Below are 15,063 nucleotides of genomic sequence, written 5' to 3'. Positions count from 1 at the left end.
ACAAGGCAACCTGCTTTAGCACATTTTTAAATTACCAGAGCCAAATAGCTAGAATCTCTTAGAGAAGCGATCTAGAATAATAGCAATACAGGGTGTAAAAAGCAGGTGGCATAAGCAGATAAAATTCAAATATATGTTCCTACAAAAGAATGTATGATATAATTAAATTAATTCTGACTGAGTAATAAGATTTAATGCTTACAGTTTATTCCAGATGCAAATACTAGATAAACTCACAATATTTCCAAACTATTAATAAGACAGGCTGAATGTAGATATAAAACATGCTTTTATTTTTAAAGTAGCATAGTGCCCAGACCTTAAGACCATGTTGTCTGTTGAGGATAAACACAAATACAAAGTTTAGAAAAACAAACTATTTTATCCAAACAACTGGGGTGTACAGACTTCCATTTATGCAATAATTCATACTTAATAATACATACTTGCATTTATTTGAACTATAATATCAATTAGCTTTGTACAGCAGTGACAAGCTTCATATCATACAAGTTGATTGGCCATTGCAAGAAAATATATATATATATATTTATATTTCAATTTTTATTATGTATTCAACACTTCAATACAAAGGTAAAGAAACTTCAGTTTCAACTATCTAAAGTTTGTAGAGAGGTCTGAGTTCAAAGACCTGCAAAAATATGTGACAAATACTCATAATTTTGAACAAGTTATACACAGTGTACATTCGCTAGAGGTTAAAGACTATGACCCTATTACATTCTGAAAATCAATTAAACTGTGTTTTAAAACGACAACAACACTATCACATTTATTGGGCTAGGAATACAGAAATGATAAAATCTTCATTTTACTATATCCACATAGAGGCGTGTGGTTTCTCAGCAAAGATGCAAGCATTTTACTCAGCCCTTTCTACCCTTGCACCATGTAGCACCACAAGGGCGCAAAGACTGCTGCATACATCTGCAGTATCACACTTAGAACCCACTGGTTTTTGGATTGTGCATTTAATATTTAAGTACAATGATATTTTTTTCAACCCAGAATTAAAACACTAGCAATTTGGTTTATATTGATTTACAACATTCAGATCACCAGTAAACTTTAGGTACAAAAACAGTAAAGAAGGGATGCTATTCACCCTTGGGTTGCTAAAGAGATCATACTATTTACCATTGTGTCTGGCGGTATAAATAGAAAAGAATAATAGCCTAAAGGAAATTGGTGGATGGGGGGATAGAATCTAATGATTGCAAAGTCATGGCACACATTTGTGTAGTTTCATGCATCAGTGTAAATGCATGCACCTGAGGTATTTTTTCCACTTGAAAAAAATACAATACAGTACATTATCTATTATGATGAGTTTGAATCACTTAAAATAATGATATTTGGCTGCTTGGATCCTAGCTACATAACTATTGCATTGATGATTCTTCAGAAATTAGGTGCATGTTACCATACCATAGATTCTATCTTAAACTGCTTAAAATGTATGAGATACACAACTAGAACTAGAATTATCCAGGCATTTCAGCAAAATTCGATAATCTACAATAACATTTAATGTCTACAGTGGACCATGAGTTATTGCTTCATTTAGATGCAAGATGAGCAGAGTCTGTTACCATATTCAGTGAAATTAATGTGTATCATGTGAAACAGCATTTTTTTTCTCTGTGAGTCTATTAGATATCGGTTGCACTTTCTGCCATTCTTGCTCTTATCAGACTGCTATTGCAGTTACACAGACCAAAATTAAAGTGGCTAACAGTGGGACACACACAGCTTTTAAGCTCTGGTAACTCCTTCTTCAGTCGTTCAAGCTGCTCTGTCTGGAATATATTTGGTTGCTCGGGCATCCAGTCATAAATCCTAAGAGATATACAAAGAAAAGAATTAAAATCTACTATCAATGTGTAACAAAGCTGTATTGGAAGCCACATAAAAGTTTAATGCCAACACTTAAAAATTATTGAAAATTGAATAATCATCACTTAAAATGGGTTATATGTAATTTGTATCCTAGCATGTTCATCTATATCAACCAGTGATCGTTTCCAATAGGTCTAATATGATACTAAGTAGAAGTCTGGAGGTAACAATGCTAATATGGATGCTGGTTGTTAGGCATTACTGGGTTATAAATTGAGCCAAATTTCAGACTACATGCATCAGGTTAGCATAATTCCACTACTTATTATTCACATGCCATGTTATTTAATTTGTGTATATATATATATATATTTAGGGGTAGGCACTCCATAGTTGCCCAGGACTGAGATTATGTTGCCAAAACAAAGCAAAATAGATAAGGAAATCTGATTTTGCTCATTTCCATAATAATCTCCACCCTCACCCCCAGAAATGCTGTGTGGCAGAAATTAGGGAGATTAGAGTCATTTAAAGAGTGGAAACAGATGTAGTTTATGTTCCTGTCTCATTCATATCCTTAAAAAACCATCAGAACACCAAAACACATGCAAAAAATAATGATAAGCCAGCCAAACTCTTTTCTGATGTGACTTCTCTTCCAGAATTGTCACCCCAAATCCTTCAGGAAAGAAGTTCCCCTCACTCTATAGTTCGCTTGCTAAAGAAAGCATAGTATAAACCTTGTTTTCAAATCAAAAGCATGCCATACAAAAGGAATTAAACGAAACAGGGATCCCAGAATTATTTTAGAAAAGCATTCTGGGAAGCAAATACAAACCTGGCATATCATGTGGAAGTTGAGGATCTTGTAAAACTCTAGAGGAAGAGGAATCCATGTGTCAAGGGCTAATTAGTTGCTTGCCTTTTTTACAGATCTTGAAGCTAGAATGCTCAACAGTTTTAATGTTCTAAAGTGGAGTAGAAAATCTGTTCTACAAATGACTCTGGATTATCTCTGATGATTGGCAGTTAGAGTGGAAGAGAGTCCAACAGTATCTACGGCCGCATGTTCCCCATCCCTGCTCAGATTCTTTTCAATGGTTTATAAGTATACATATTTTGCCTGTTCTCAAAAAACCAAGAATCATCCTCAGGGCTCTAATTTCACAAATATTACAACTATAATATAGTTTTGAAAGGATTATTCTATTTAAGATTTTCACTTTGCCCTTAGTTAAGACACAATGGATTTTTTTGAATATGAAAAAAGCTGAAGCTAAATTGCCTCCCCCCCAAACATATTTCTTTACAGCTTGAGAAAAATCATTTTATTATCAAATAGTTACATAAGTGTATTCTAGTCTAACATAAATTTGTGAGAGTCATGATTCTTCGAAGAATGTAATAACAATCATAACAACAGCAACATTCTAGCCTCAGAAAGCATTTAAGCAAGGGGATGCACTCTCTAGGTATATACCTGATTCAACTGGGCATTTTATATGTGGTATAGCATTACCAATAAAGGAGAATAGCATTAATCTGAGAAGATAGGCAATAACTGATTCTTCTATGTGCTCCTTCATTCATAACTTTGAAGTCTACCCTTCCAGCAATAACTTAAATTTTGTTGGCACTGGGCTTATTAAAGTAGCAAAAATATCACTACATATTGTTTCCAATAAGATAGGAAAGGACTCCATGTTAGACACAAGTTGCCCTATGCTAGTGCTCTATCAATGTGTCAACAAGTCTACCCAAGATATCATAAAAAGGAAAGCCAAAATATTTGTTTTCTTTTACTCTAATTGAATTTTTGATTGAAAAGGAAGATAAGATTAAAATTCAGTCTTGTGTATACAAAACAAGACAAGCTGGATTAGTGCTTGGAAAGACAAAGTTGTAGTTTTGTCACCAAAATAATAGTCATGTATAAATAAATAAAATTATTGATTTGTGTGTTCCAAATTAGTTTTTGAAAAAACTAGTTTAATAGCTCAACGTGCTATTTGTATGTCTCTAAATTTCTTTTCTTGCTGTCTTCTAATATGTGCCACATTTGGAATTTTGAAAACTCTAGTACTAAAGTCAACAATCAAAACCTGGTTTCATTCAATCAAGTCCTTTACAATATTCTCTACTTTTGAGATGCCAACTTCCCTACAAAATGCCTAGAGCTGACCCAGTTGATGGATGTTATGGCATAATAAGTTTCCCAAATAGCTTTATTTATTTTTTATTTTCAAAACAAACACAACACAGCCTTCTTTACATACTGTAGAAAGTGTATCAGTTGGTTACAAAAAGGCTTATGTGCATCTCTTCCACAGTCAACAAACATAATTCATATTAACTCAAGTATTTTAACTCAGATATTTATACATATTACCATCATCATACCTCCATTTTCATTTGACTATAATTGTTTAAATGTCCTTCATCATAAAATATACCAAGATTTAATACATAACCACATACTGGCATTCCATTTACTATTTCTAAAATCCTCCAATAACGCTAAATCCTTATGCCCTATTCTAGCTAAACATCCAAAATATTTAATAACAAAGTTTTCTAATCCTTCTTTCCAAATCACTGTTTACAATTTACATCCCATTTCCTTATGTTGTACCCATACATATATATACGTTATCATTATCCCTCCTTTATTTGACTATATCCTGTATCATATTATTTTTCCCCCTAATAATCAAAACTTAACTGAATCTAACTTAGTTCTTATTTTTAACTTTTATATATAATCCAAAAGGGTTTCTAATCTTCCTTTCATGGGTACCATTCAATATTCATATCCAGTTATTACTTATCATAACACTACACATTGTATACAATTATTTATTTAACCATGTCTATTGTCACTAAATTTCATTAAATTTAACTAGTTTTCAATTATACTCTTCCATCTATCAACCTGTATCTTTCCAGTAGTAAAACAGTCTCATAACTTCTGCCATTTGTGGTGTCAGTCCTCTAATCATCTCCTTAATCAACTTTGTATGGACTCCTCTTAGCAACTCTTTGCTTATAAAATCTCTCATGTAATTTTGATGCCCTTCTTCTGTTTCCTTAATCAGCTTATCTTTGATTGTCGGTAGTGTTATCAATGATATTGCTAATAAAATTTCTCTCTTTAAATCCATAAATTCTTTTGTTTTCTCTTCTTCTGTATCTTGCCATCTGGGGTAGATTTCCCCACCATTTAATTCCTCTTTTAGTATTCCATTCTTTCCCTTTTCAGAGACAAACCAATCACCATAAATATCAGCAATTTTAATTTTTTTATATTCATTTTCCTCTTCAATTTTTAGGATTTTAACTGCCACTTTTTCCATTTGATTAACATCTTCAACTTCATCATATTTTGCTGTTAGGTGCACTAAGTCTTCCAACTTCTCTATCCTCTCACGTGTATCTGATAATTTCTGTATTTCTGAGAATATCTTTTGCAGACTTAAAACTTCTTTCTGCTGTTGAAATTGTGCCATTATCTCCAGCTAACAAACACTGCTGCTCTAGCTTAGAAGGTTTTAATAGGATTAAGCATAGATTCACAATAACATTTCACCTTTCTCTGGTTAAATATATACTTCAAAGGAACATCTGTGTGCTTTTCTTATCACTCTCTATAAACAAGCTGTGAGACCTTGAAGTGCCAAGCCAGGATAATCAGTGAAAAAAAAGTGTTTTGTTTCCAATACACAAACCTCCAGCCTCCAAGCAGCAGTGTTACTGTTTCAATGTTGCAATTTTCTTTGTTTCTTTTTGTATCTTTTTTGTATTCAAGTTAAAAAAAAGTCCGATTCTTAAATGAGTTAGAAAAACACCCACAGTAATGAAAGAGGAGAATTTTAGTCCATCGATTATAAAGAATAATAAAAGAAAAAAATAGGAGGAAATTTAATCCATTTGTTTTAAAAGGCTTGCATAAATTCCATCTGTGAAGATAGCGTTTAAAAAGTAAGATAACCCACTGTCCAAAACCATTCCAAATTTAATTCCGCCGCTTATTTCTTCTGTTCGCCAATTTAAATTAATTTTAAGTTTTTTATAGGCAGTCACTTTTAAAACAGTAAAAATTCCTCACCAGCTGGAAACACTTTCTCTTTCCATATCCTTCCGTTTTGGAGCCGCCCCGACTTCATCAGCCAGAAGAACTTCTCTTGGATCAATCAGGGACTTTGCGATGTCCCTGAGATCAGCAAGATGTTTTCTTCCTGTTCACCCTCTCTGCGGGACAGTTTAGGTCCCAGTGGCAAAAGTATCAACTGCGATCTCAGAGCATTGAGATCGCACGTCGTCTCGTCGCGACTTCGGCTCCCCCCCCCCCAAGATGGCATTTAATTTTGTTGTATGAAGTGCAATGACAATAAACAACTTAAAATCCTGCTCAAAAAACAGAAACTAGAAAACTGAAGGCCAACTAGAGTTTTTGGACATAACCAGATTTCCCAGAATCTGTGAGGCCAAGTGGGATATTTTCTCTGAAATTGACTACATCCATAACATTGTTAAGTTTAGTACACCTCCATCTTTTGCCAAATGCCAGCATTGTTCCTGCAAGCAGTGTAGACATCCCCACAGAGTAGCTATTTACAACATTACATTAGCATGATAAAAGTTTAAATTTGGGATTAGGTCAGCAAATGAAAAACTTTATTTGAAGTTTGTTGCAATCAAAGACAGCTGTTCTACTTCTTCAAATACTTCAACATAATAAAGCCAAATAACTGTTAAAATTTATTATCAATGAATTTCAGTGCAGCCTCCTCCAAGAATTTAAGGATGTGCATGAAATGGAAACTTACCAAACAGTTCTGAGTGGGTTGACGTTTTGCAGAATCAACACCTAAGCCATTCTGGTTGTTCTGAAGTGCCAGCAGGGTAAAGCTGGTACACTTTATTCCCTCCTTCTTTTTCACAGGCTGCATATTGGTCCACCCACCAATTATCCTAGTGCCTTTTCTTTCTTTTTGCCAAATTAAGGAAAAACTCATGGACAGCGGCTGTTATTCAAATAGCCCATACCCATCTTCTCAACTTCCCTTCCCTTAGACATTGATATCCTTACCCTTTTCTCACTTTCTTTATTCCACTCAAAACTCTTTGGCTCAGAACACAGGTTTTTGTATCTGGATCAAACATACATTTCAGTACAGAAATGGACCGCCTGAAATGAACTGTTCAATGCATGGAATGATTCATGCATGCAGTGCTTGGCATGTTACAGGATGTACTGGAAAGGAAATCAGGACATAATACTTACCCAAAGGTATAGATTTATATTCTAGTAAATTCTATGACCTGATCTGGATTTAGATTCCTATATAGATATGTAAATATAAAGAATGCCTTGTGTAGAGCTTGACTCCCGATGACTACATGAACATATCCATATAATTTACTGACCAAAATGCAGAAATAATTTATTCAGCAATATTTGCTTGACTTCCCAGCATAATCTATTGCTTTGGGACTTCATGGTAATCCCCCGTCCAAGTACAAAACAGCTTTAATACTGCTTAGCTTTTTTTTCTAGATTAGTCATGGTTGCTAGGAGTTAGTCCTATGCAAATGGACATTTGGAAACAAATGTTTTAGATCTGCTGCTTTCTAAATCATTTGATACAACATTGAAAAGAACTATACATTTGGCCTAGGCAAATGTTTCATTTAATTACCGGCCTGATGCAGATAAAATGCAGACTATCTGCCGCACAACGTTTGGTGATGAGAAGTGCATGTATATTTATCCGTTCTTCCTTCCTCCTTTTACACAGGCATCCCTGAAGCAAGTATAATTGTTACAATATGCCACTCACACCACGGCAAAGCTGGTTGCTCATTTGCATACAGTTAAAATTGCATACAGTGTTTTGTATTAAGTATGTTCATCATTCCTATTAGTGACTTTATATTAAGAGCATTTGGTTTCAAAACTGAAAGTGCAGAGGACATCGCTGCAACACATGATGATAATAATGTCTCATTAAATGTGTATGCTGCCCAACACTCAACAAAAATAACGATAATTTAGTAAACTTGCATGCTGCCAGACTCTCAATAACTCTGGGCAGTTCACCATGATCAAAGAAAGAAATTATAATAAAATCCTTTAAAAAATAAAAGGTATAAGATGGCAAGTGCAATGAAGTGAGGTATCTCTCCCACACTGAAGGCATGGATAAATAGCCATAGTAGATATAAGCATGGAGGGTAATTTTGATCACCTAAGTTTGATTAGCAATCACATGGCCTTAGAAATGCAGTTGATCAACTTAATTCTTAAATAAGAACAGAAATACTGAATAATTTCTTTTCTGTTTATAGTCTGTTCAGTCATAATAAGGCCCAACTCAAAAATGCAAAGTTCACTATAAGTTACATGTGGTAGTTAGGATGTTGTAGTACCTATCATACACCAGACCATGAACTCCATATTCCCTCAGCTTCTTCCTGTTCTCTGGCTCATTTGCTTCGTCTCCCCAGCAAAAGACAACTAAGCCTTTAGATACGGCTTGTTCAATATAAGATGGAGCTTTAAGCAACTCTTCAGTATGTGCGTTAATACCCTGGAAAAGAAATATATAGCATTAAATACATGTACCTGGGGTATTACAATGCCTAGATCAATTTGAATGCATCAAAAATGTTACATGTGATGTTTATAAAGACACTGTGCAGTCATTACAGTATCCTTCTAATATTTAGTTTGCAGCATACACATACACACACACGCTGTATCTTATTGTTTTATGATTTACCAGCAAATTTTCAAAGAGTGCAAAACTTGTAGCAATCGCTGTCGTACGGCTTCTGAGATCCATGAGTTCTGGGTAAGTATCACATTTCCCTTGAGTTAGAAACAATATGGGATACTTATTTTGCTTATGTCTGACCCTAGAAAATTAAAATAAGATAAAAATTTATTATCTTATGTATGGTCCTAATAACACAACTATAGTTTTTCTTAATTTAGAAAATTTAAAACAATCAATATCACTTATGCACATAGAAATGGCTATGGAGTATCCTACAAGGTGTAAGAAAATTAGAGTGAAGTTATACTTTAGTAAAGCCAGCCTGCCCAAAGATAACGGGGAATGTACTTTAGCAATTGTTGAAGGACCATAAAATCTTCAGTTGCTATTCCTAAAAAATATGAAATATTCTGAATCCCTGATCTAAAGTAAAATGTATTACCAAAATCCAGCAAAGTTATACATGTAGGAAATGTTACCTTTGACAGAAGTTTCCTTTGAATTGAAATATTCCATGTAATATACCACTTAGTCTATTGTAATCTTTTTATTTGGGCTCTTACAAATATAGATTTCATTGTTTAAAAATATTTAGGTAACATTTCCTACATGTATAACTTTGCTAGATTTTAGTAACACTTTTTACTTTAGAAGAGGGATTCAAAATATTTCATATTCTTTAAGAATAGGAACTGGGGATTTTGTGGCCCATGAACAATTGCTGGAGTACATTCCCCATTATCTTTGGCCAGGCTGGCTACTAATTTGGGATACTCAATGCTGCCATAGATACCCTTATTCCCTGGCTTAGAGATTTCAAGCACAGTAACATGAGGATTGTTGGCACATGTCTGTTTTTATTAGCATTTGGGAGGAGGGGAGAATGTGAACTTTCTAGTTATATGGTATTTTAAATTCTATTGATATAAAACATTTCTAAGATAAAACTACTTCACTGAAATGGCCCTTAAAATATTTTAATTAAACTCACATTGTGCATATATCTGCATCAAATGAAGAAAATATAACCCTCCTTCCTCCAGCTTTGAGCAGAACAGTCTTCAAAATTATATCTAGATAGACGTTCATGTCAAAATAAGTTGAAAGGTTGCCATCCCACACACCATCCTACAAAAAATAAAAGCCACAGCAGTAGGGTTAGTGAAGTTTAATGGAAAGACACTGATTTAGATCATGATTAGACAATATGTCTTGATATATAACTTGGCTCCAAACCACTGAAGTTTTCAGTAGAGCAAATTTCCCTCAATTTAATGGAATTACAATTAATGGACTTCAGCAACAAGAGACTAAATTTGCATTCAGACGTCACCCCTAAAATATCAGAGGTCAGTTTTTTCAAAATTTGTTCAGACAATTGATGTTATTTATGAGATTTTGGCAATGACAAAACGTTAATATCACTTGCATCAATTTACATCATTTGTTGATGAAAATGTCATGTATACTAATGCAAATGATATAAAAACATAAATAAGGGCAATATGAAGTGAATTTCAATCAGTTTAACAAATATTTGGCCTTAAAAGACACGTCTTGCCATCAAATGGTCTTATATATGGAGGATTCACTGTACAGAATAGAATTGTTATTTTACCATTTCATGTCAAATAAGCAGATGATTCTTTTAGGAAATTTCACTTTCTTTCTCTATAAAAATTGTGTAGTATGGAATTAAATAACAATTTTGAATTTTGACCTCAATCACATACAGATTTCATATCTCCATGTTTTACTCAAGTCAAAGTCTTTCATCTAAAAAAAAAAAACTTCCTCACATCAAGAGCTCTAGTATAATATATGTATGCATCAATATTGTGCTAGTTCATGGTCCTATACATTGTAGTAACAGACAACTACTGCAAATGTCTTAATCCCTTCCAACACCATTGTTTTATAATATACCTATTGGCTTAAAGGAAGTAGATAAAACAAGGTTTATAAAACACTGTATATTAAAACATTGATTCTTACCTTTTGCTGGCAGATCCATTTGATTTCTATATTAAATCCAACTTCTTCAGGAATCAATTCTAGTACCTAGTTTTAAAAAAAGGAATTCCAGCAATATAAGCACTACTGATCAGGCCAAGTATAAAACATTGATTTACAGACCTGCATTCCATGGATTTTGGCTGTTACGGACAAAAACTGAAGTTGTAAATGCTATGTAATTTACATATAGTCATGTAAATTATCATTTTGCATACACAATTTGTAAATTTGGCATTACATAATTGATCAGTAAAACTGTATTAACTTGCCCTTTAAATTTAAAATACTGTATCTTGGAGTTCCTTTTAGAACTTATAAGAGTTGTTTTTGAAGACTTCCAAATAACTACAAATGGCAGCTAGAGAATCAATTAGAGTCGCAAATATTCTATTACATGGTAATGAATGCTACACAGAAAATCTACCATCACATAAAATAGGTGCCACCAACGAAAGGAAATTTTAACCCTTATCTAAACTGAATCCTCTAAAGCAGTGGTTCTCAACCTTCCTAATGCCGTGACCCTTTAATACAGTTTCTCATGTTGTGGTGACCCCCAATCATAAAATTATTTTCGTTGCTACTCTATAACTGTAATTTTGCTACTGTTATGAATTGTAATGTAAATATCTGATATGCAGGATGTATTTTTATTGTTATAAATTGAACATAATTAAAGCATAGTGATTAATCACAAAAAACAATATGTAATTATATATTGTGAAATATTTCTTAATACTGTATATCTATATATTAAGAGAATATATGTTTCTCTTTCTCTCTCTTTCTGTCTCTCTGTCTGTCTCTCTGTGTGTGGCTCTTTGTCTCTCCCCCCCTCCTTCCCCTCTCTCTCTCTGTCATTCTCTCTCTGTCTATCTGTCTCTCTCCTCCCTCCCCATCTCTTTTGTGTGTGTGTGTGTGTGTGTGTGTGTGTGTGTCTGTCTGTCTCACTCACTCTGTGTGTCTCTGTCTGTCTGTCTGTCTCTCACTCAATCACTCACTCTGTCTCTTTGTCTCTGTCTGTCTCTCCCTCCCTCCCTTCCCCATCTCTGTGAGTGTCTGTCTGTGTGCCTCTCTCTCTCTGTCTCTGTCTCTCTCTCTCTCTGTGCCTCTCTGTATCTATGAATGTCTGTCTCTCTGTCTCTCCCCTCCCCCATCTCTGTCACTCTGTGTGTGTATGTGTGTGAGTGGCTATCTCTCTCACTCACTCACACACACACACACATACTGTGGTCACCTTTAATCACAGGTTAAAAGTACCTGGCAGGGACATTTTTCCCTGCGGGAAAGTCTCCAAGGCTGTAATTTATGGGGTGTGCACACGCCATGTGCCTATGTTTTCAATGGTGTGGAGCCACAGAAAGGCTCTGCGCAGCTGGGGATGACTCTGGAGCCCATCTGGGAAGACGAGGAATGCGAGGGGGACCCCTGCCCCCGCGGATGGGCTCCAGACCACACACATCTTTCACAGCTGCCTCGTTTCCAATTGGGGGGATCCATGCAGAGGATTTCTCCCCCCCATTGGAAATGAGGCCGCGCCGCCCCCTGCCCGGCCCGCCTGACGAAGCAGCGGTGGCAGTGCGTTGCTGGGCGATTGGCAGGGTGGAGAAGGGCGCGGCACTGCCACCCTTGCCTCTGGGACTCTTCTTGCGGGACATGCTGGCTGGCGCTGCTTCAGGGCATCCCGGCCACCAGCTCCTCCGCACTCAGCCCGGCTCCCAGCACGGCCGGCATCCCATCAGATGCCCGTCCTCGGCAGCACGGATGGGCTCCAGACCCCAGACATCTTTCACAGCCGCCTCGTTTCCAATTGGGGGGATCCATGCAGAGGATTCCCCCCCCCCCCAATTGGAAACGAGGTGGCTGTGAAAGACAAGGCAGCGCTGCCGCAGTAAGAACACTTTCTCGCCATTATGAAGTCTCCAAAGCTGTAATTGTATGGGGTGTGCGCGTGCACCTATGTTTTCTACAGCGTGGAGCCGCGGTGACTCTGCGCAGCTGGCGATGACTCCGGAGCCCATCCGCAGGGGTTTTCGAGGAATGCGAAGTAGAGTTTAAAGTTTAGAGTTCCAATGGTCTTAGCGACCTCTATGAAAAGGTCGTTCGACCCCCAAAGGGGTCGCGATCCACAGGTTGAGAACCACTGCTCTAAAGTCTGTGCTTTTAAGTTTAATGCTACATTGCAAAATTTGATTCTTAAGAAAATATAAACTTTATTATGTTCACTTCATCAATGAATGCACTGTTTGCTATATTAACTTCCTAGCTTTTCATTAATGTAATCAGCTTTCATAAAAACATTAAGATTTTCTACTTATAGACATTTTTTTAAAATGTGCATGATCTAATTTAAACAATAAATTTCTTGAATCTGCTTTTTATCAGTTTAGTACACTGGAGGTTTCTCTACACCTATGTTCCATTTATTGAATTCTTGATCTAGGACACCTATTTGACATTATCTGAAAGAATGTCCATTGGTTTCGAAGATTAGTATTTTGCAATAGCCATCTTAATGTTTATCTGATATTTATCTGCTACCTAGCCTTGATTTATTTTCATTGATTATATGTAATTTTAAAAATTAAATTTGATATATGTATTTTGTCTACTCTTGCCTTGAGTATACTCATATTACATGTATAATATCAAATTAAGAAAATAAATGCTAACAAAGCTCCATGAGACAGACACACTGGAATCGTTGTCTATAATCTGTCTTTAGCCACAAGCATTAGAAGCATAAAAGTTCAGCTCTCATTATGCAACAGATTTAAAAATACTTACAAAGCAACAAAAACAATTAAAATTATTTACATCATCTTGCTCACTATCTGTAATAGAGCCAAATATTATTTTAGTATTTTTTTAAATCATGGGATTATTCTCTTAGTTTTTAATACCTCCAGTATTCTATTTCAGAGCTTATCCTAAAATGTACAGACTAAATGGTAGCTTACTGATTGTAAAGAAGGGAATGGCTGCATCTCAGAAGGTATATTTTCTTCTTCTTTAAATATCTCTGTAGAAAAGAAATATAAAATGAAAGAAAATTTTTAAATAAAGGGCACCCAATTAAACAGTTAATGCAATTACCAATGATGCATAGTCTGAAGTAGAGATGTCCAATTTTTTTCACCTTGGAGGTAACAATTTACATGTCTAACCTGATAATGATCAGAAGCTTTTCAATAAGACCATGATGTCACTGGAAGGGACACAACTGAAAAACTAAGGGCCATTTTTTGGATTTAAGGATTAAGGGTGAAACTAGGAGATTGTGTACTCTCATCCTCAATTTTATATCACTCTTTTTAAACACGTAAATCACACCATTAACATTCTGACAGGCATTTTCAGGGCCAAGGTCTCAGGGAGCTTCGGTTGGCCGACAGACTATCTATCCATTTATAAAGGCCAGCAACTGATTGCCCATTTCTCTAGAAATGTCAATGATCTTGCTCCAAGGCAGAGCTGTAATAAGATAAATGCAATATGCAGTGGCTAATTTAATGATAACAGCACACCTAAATTGTCTCCCATTAATCTTCTTCCTTGACTTTTCTGAATGATAAAACATTTCATACATCAATAAGCATCTGTCATAAAATCCATCTTAAATGCCTCGTAAAAAAGGAGGGAGTTTGACTAAAACAGAGGTTTCCAACCCCCGGTCCGTGGATCGGCACCGGTCCGTAGCATGTCAGAAATTGGGCCATGCAAACAAGTGAAATCCCATCCGCGGGATGCGGGCATAACATGAAGCCACACCCTCTCCTGTCCGTGGAAAAGCCTCTCTCCACAGAACCAGTCCCTGATGCCCGAAAGATTGAGAGCCACTGGACCAAAAAACATCTATACAGTAATTGGCCTTCTTCAATATCTCACTACAAAATTATCAAAATGTATCAGGTATATTGCTCAGCTTAACCAGGAAACCAATTCCAAAGGGATATTACTAATTTGATTAAAGATCTATTGTTTGTTTTTCTAATTTTTGTGACTTATTGCTTTATTTAAAAATAGGATAGTAAATTACTAAAAACTGGAGAGAGTTCTCATAAATAGCAAATATATATTGCATATTAGTGCTATATTATAAAATCTATTGCCACCTAAACACACTACAAATGATTGAAATTAACCAGCAAGGTCATTAATACATTCATAAATATGCTTTGTGCAAGCATGACCAAGAGTTTAGACTTCTACATACCGTGACTATCTTTAGATTTCAATGCAGTCACATGTGTCAACTACAAATTGAAAGAATAAATATTTTAGAAACCTTTGTTTATCAAAAGTCGAGAAACCTTTCAAACATATTTATTTTCTAAGCAGTATCTGTAAAGTTTTGTCCTAAAAATAAAGACATAAACTGCCTACCCAATAATAAAAACCTTGTTCC

The 15,063-nt window shown here is 35.4% G+C and overlaps 1 protein-coding gene across 3 annotated transcripts in view; it reads right to left on the bottom strand.

Moving 5' to 3' along the window:
* Positions 1–272: 272 nt before the first annotated feature.
* The window catches only part of GPCPD1 (glycerophosphocholine phosphodiesterase 1), a 67,516-nt gene continuing 52,725 nt past the window's right edge, over positions 273–15,063 (bottom strand). For all 3 annotated transcript variants that reach the window (XM_081942939.1, XM_081942941.1, XM_081942940.1), the window contains 7 exons: positions 14,872–14,911; positions 13,616–13,677; positions 10,635–10,700; positions 9,631–9,767; positions 8,643–8,778; positions 8,290–8,450; positions 273–1,860 (listed from right to left, as the gene is read on the bottom strand). In XM_081942939.1, coding sequence (XP_081799065.1) covers positions 1,674–1,860; positions 8,290–8,450; positions 8,643–8,778; positions 9,631–9,767; positions 10,635–10,700; positions 13,616–13,677; positions 14,872–14,911 — 789 coding nt within the window. In that variant the 3' untranslated portion in view covers positions 273–1,673. The remainder of the gene's footprint in view (positions 1,861–8,289; positions 8,451–8,642; positions 8,779–9,630; positions 9,768–10,634; positions 10,701–13,615; positions 13,678–14,871; positions 14,912–15,063) is intronic.

The sequence above is a fragment of the Natrix helvetica genome (genome assembly GCF_964273705.1).
Source record: "Natrix helvetica genome assembly, chromosome: 2".
NCBI classification, from domain to species: Eukaryota; Metazoa; Chordata; class Lepidosauria; order Squamata; family Natricidae; genus Natrix; species Natrix helvetica.
This window is presented reverse-complemented; position numbering and strand designations above follow the sequence as displayed.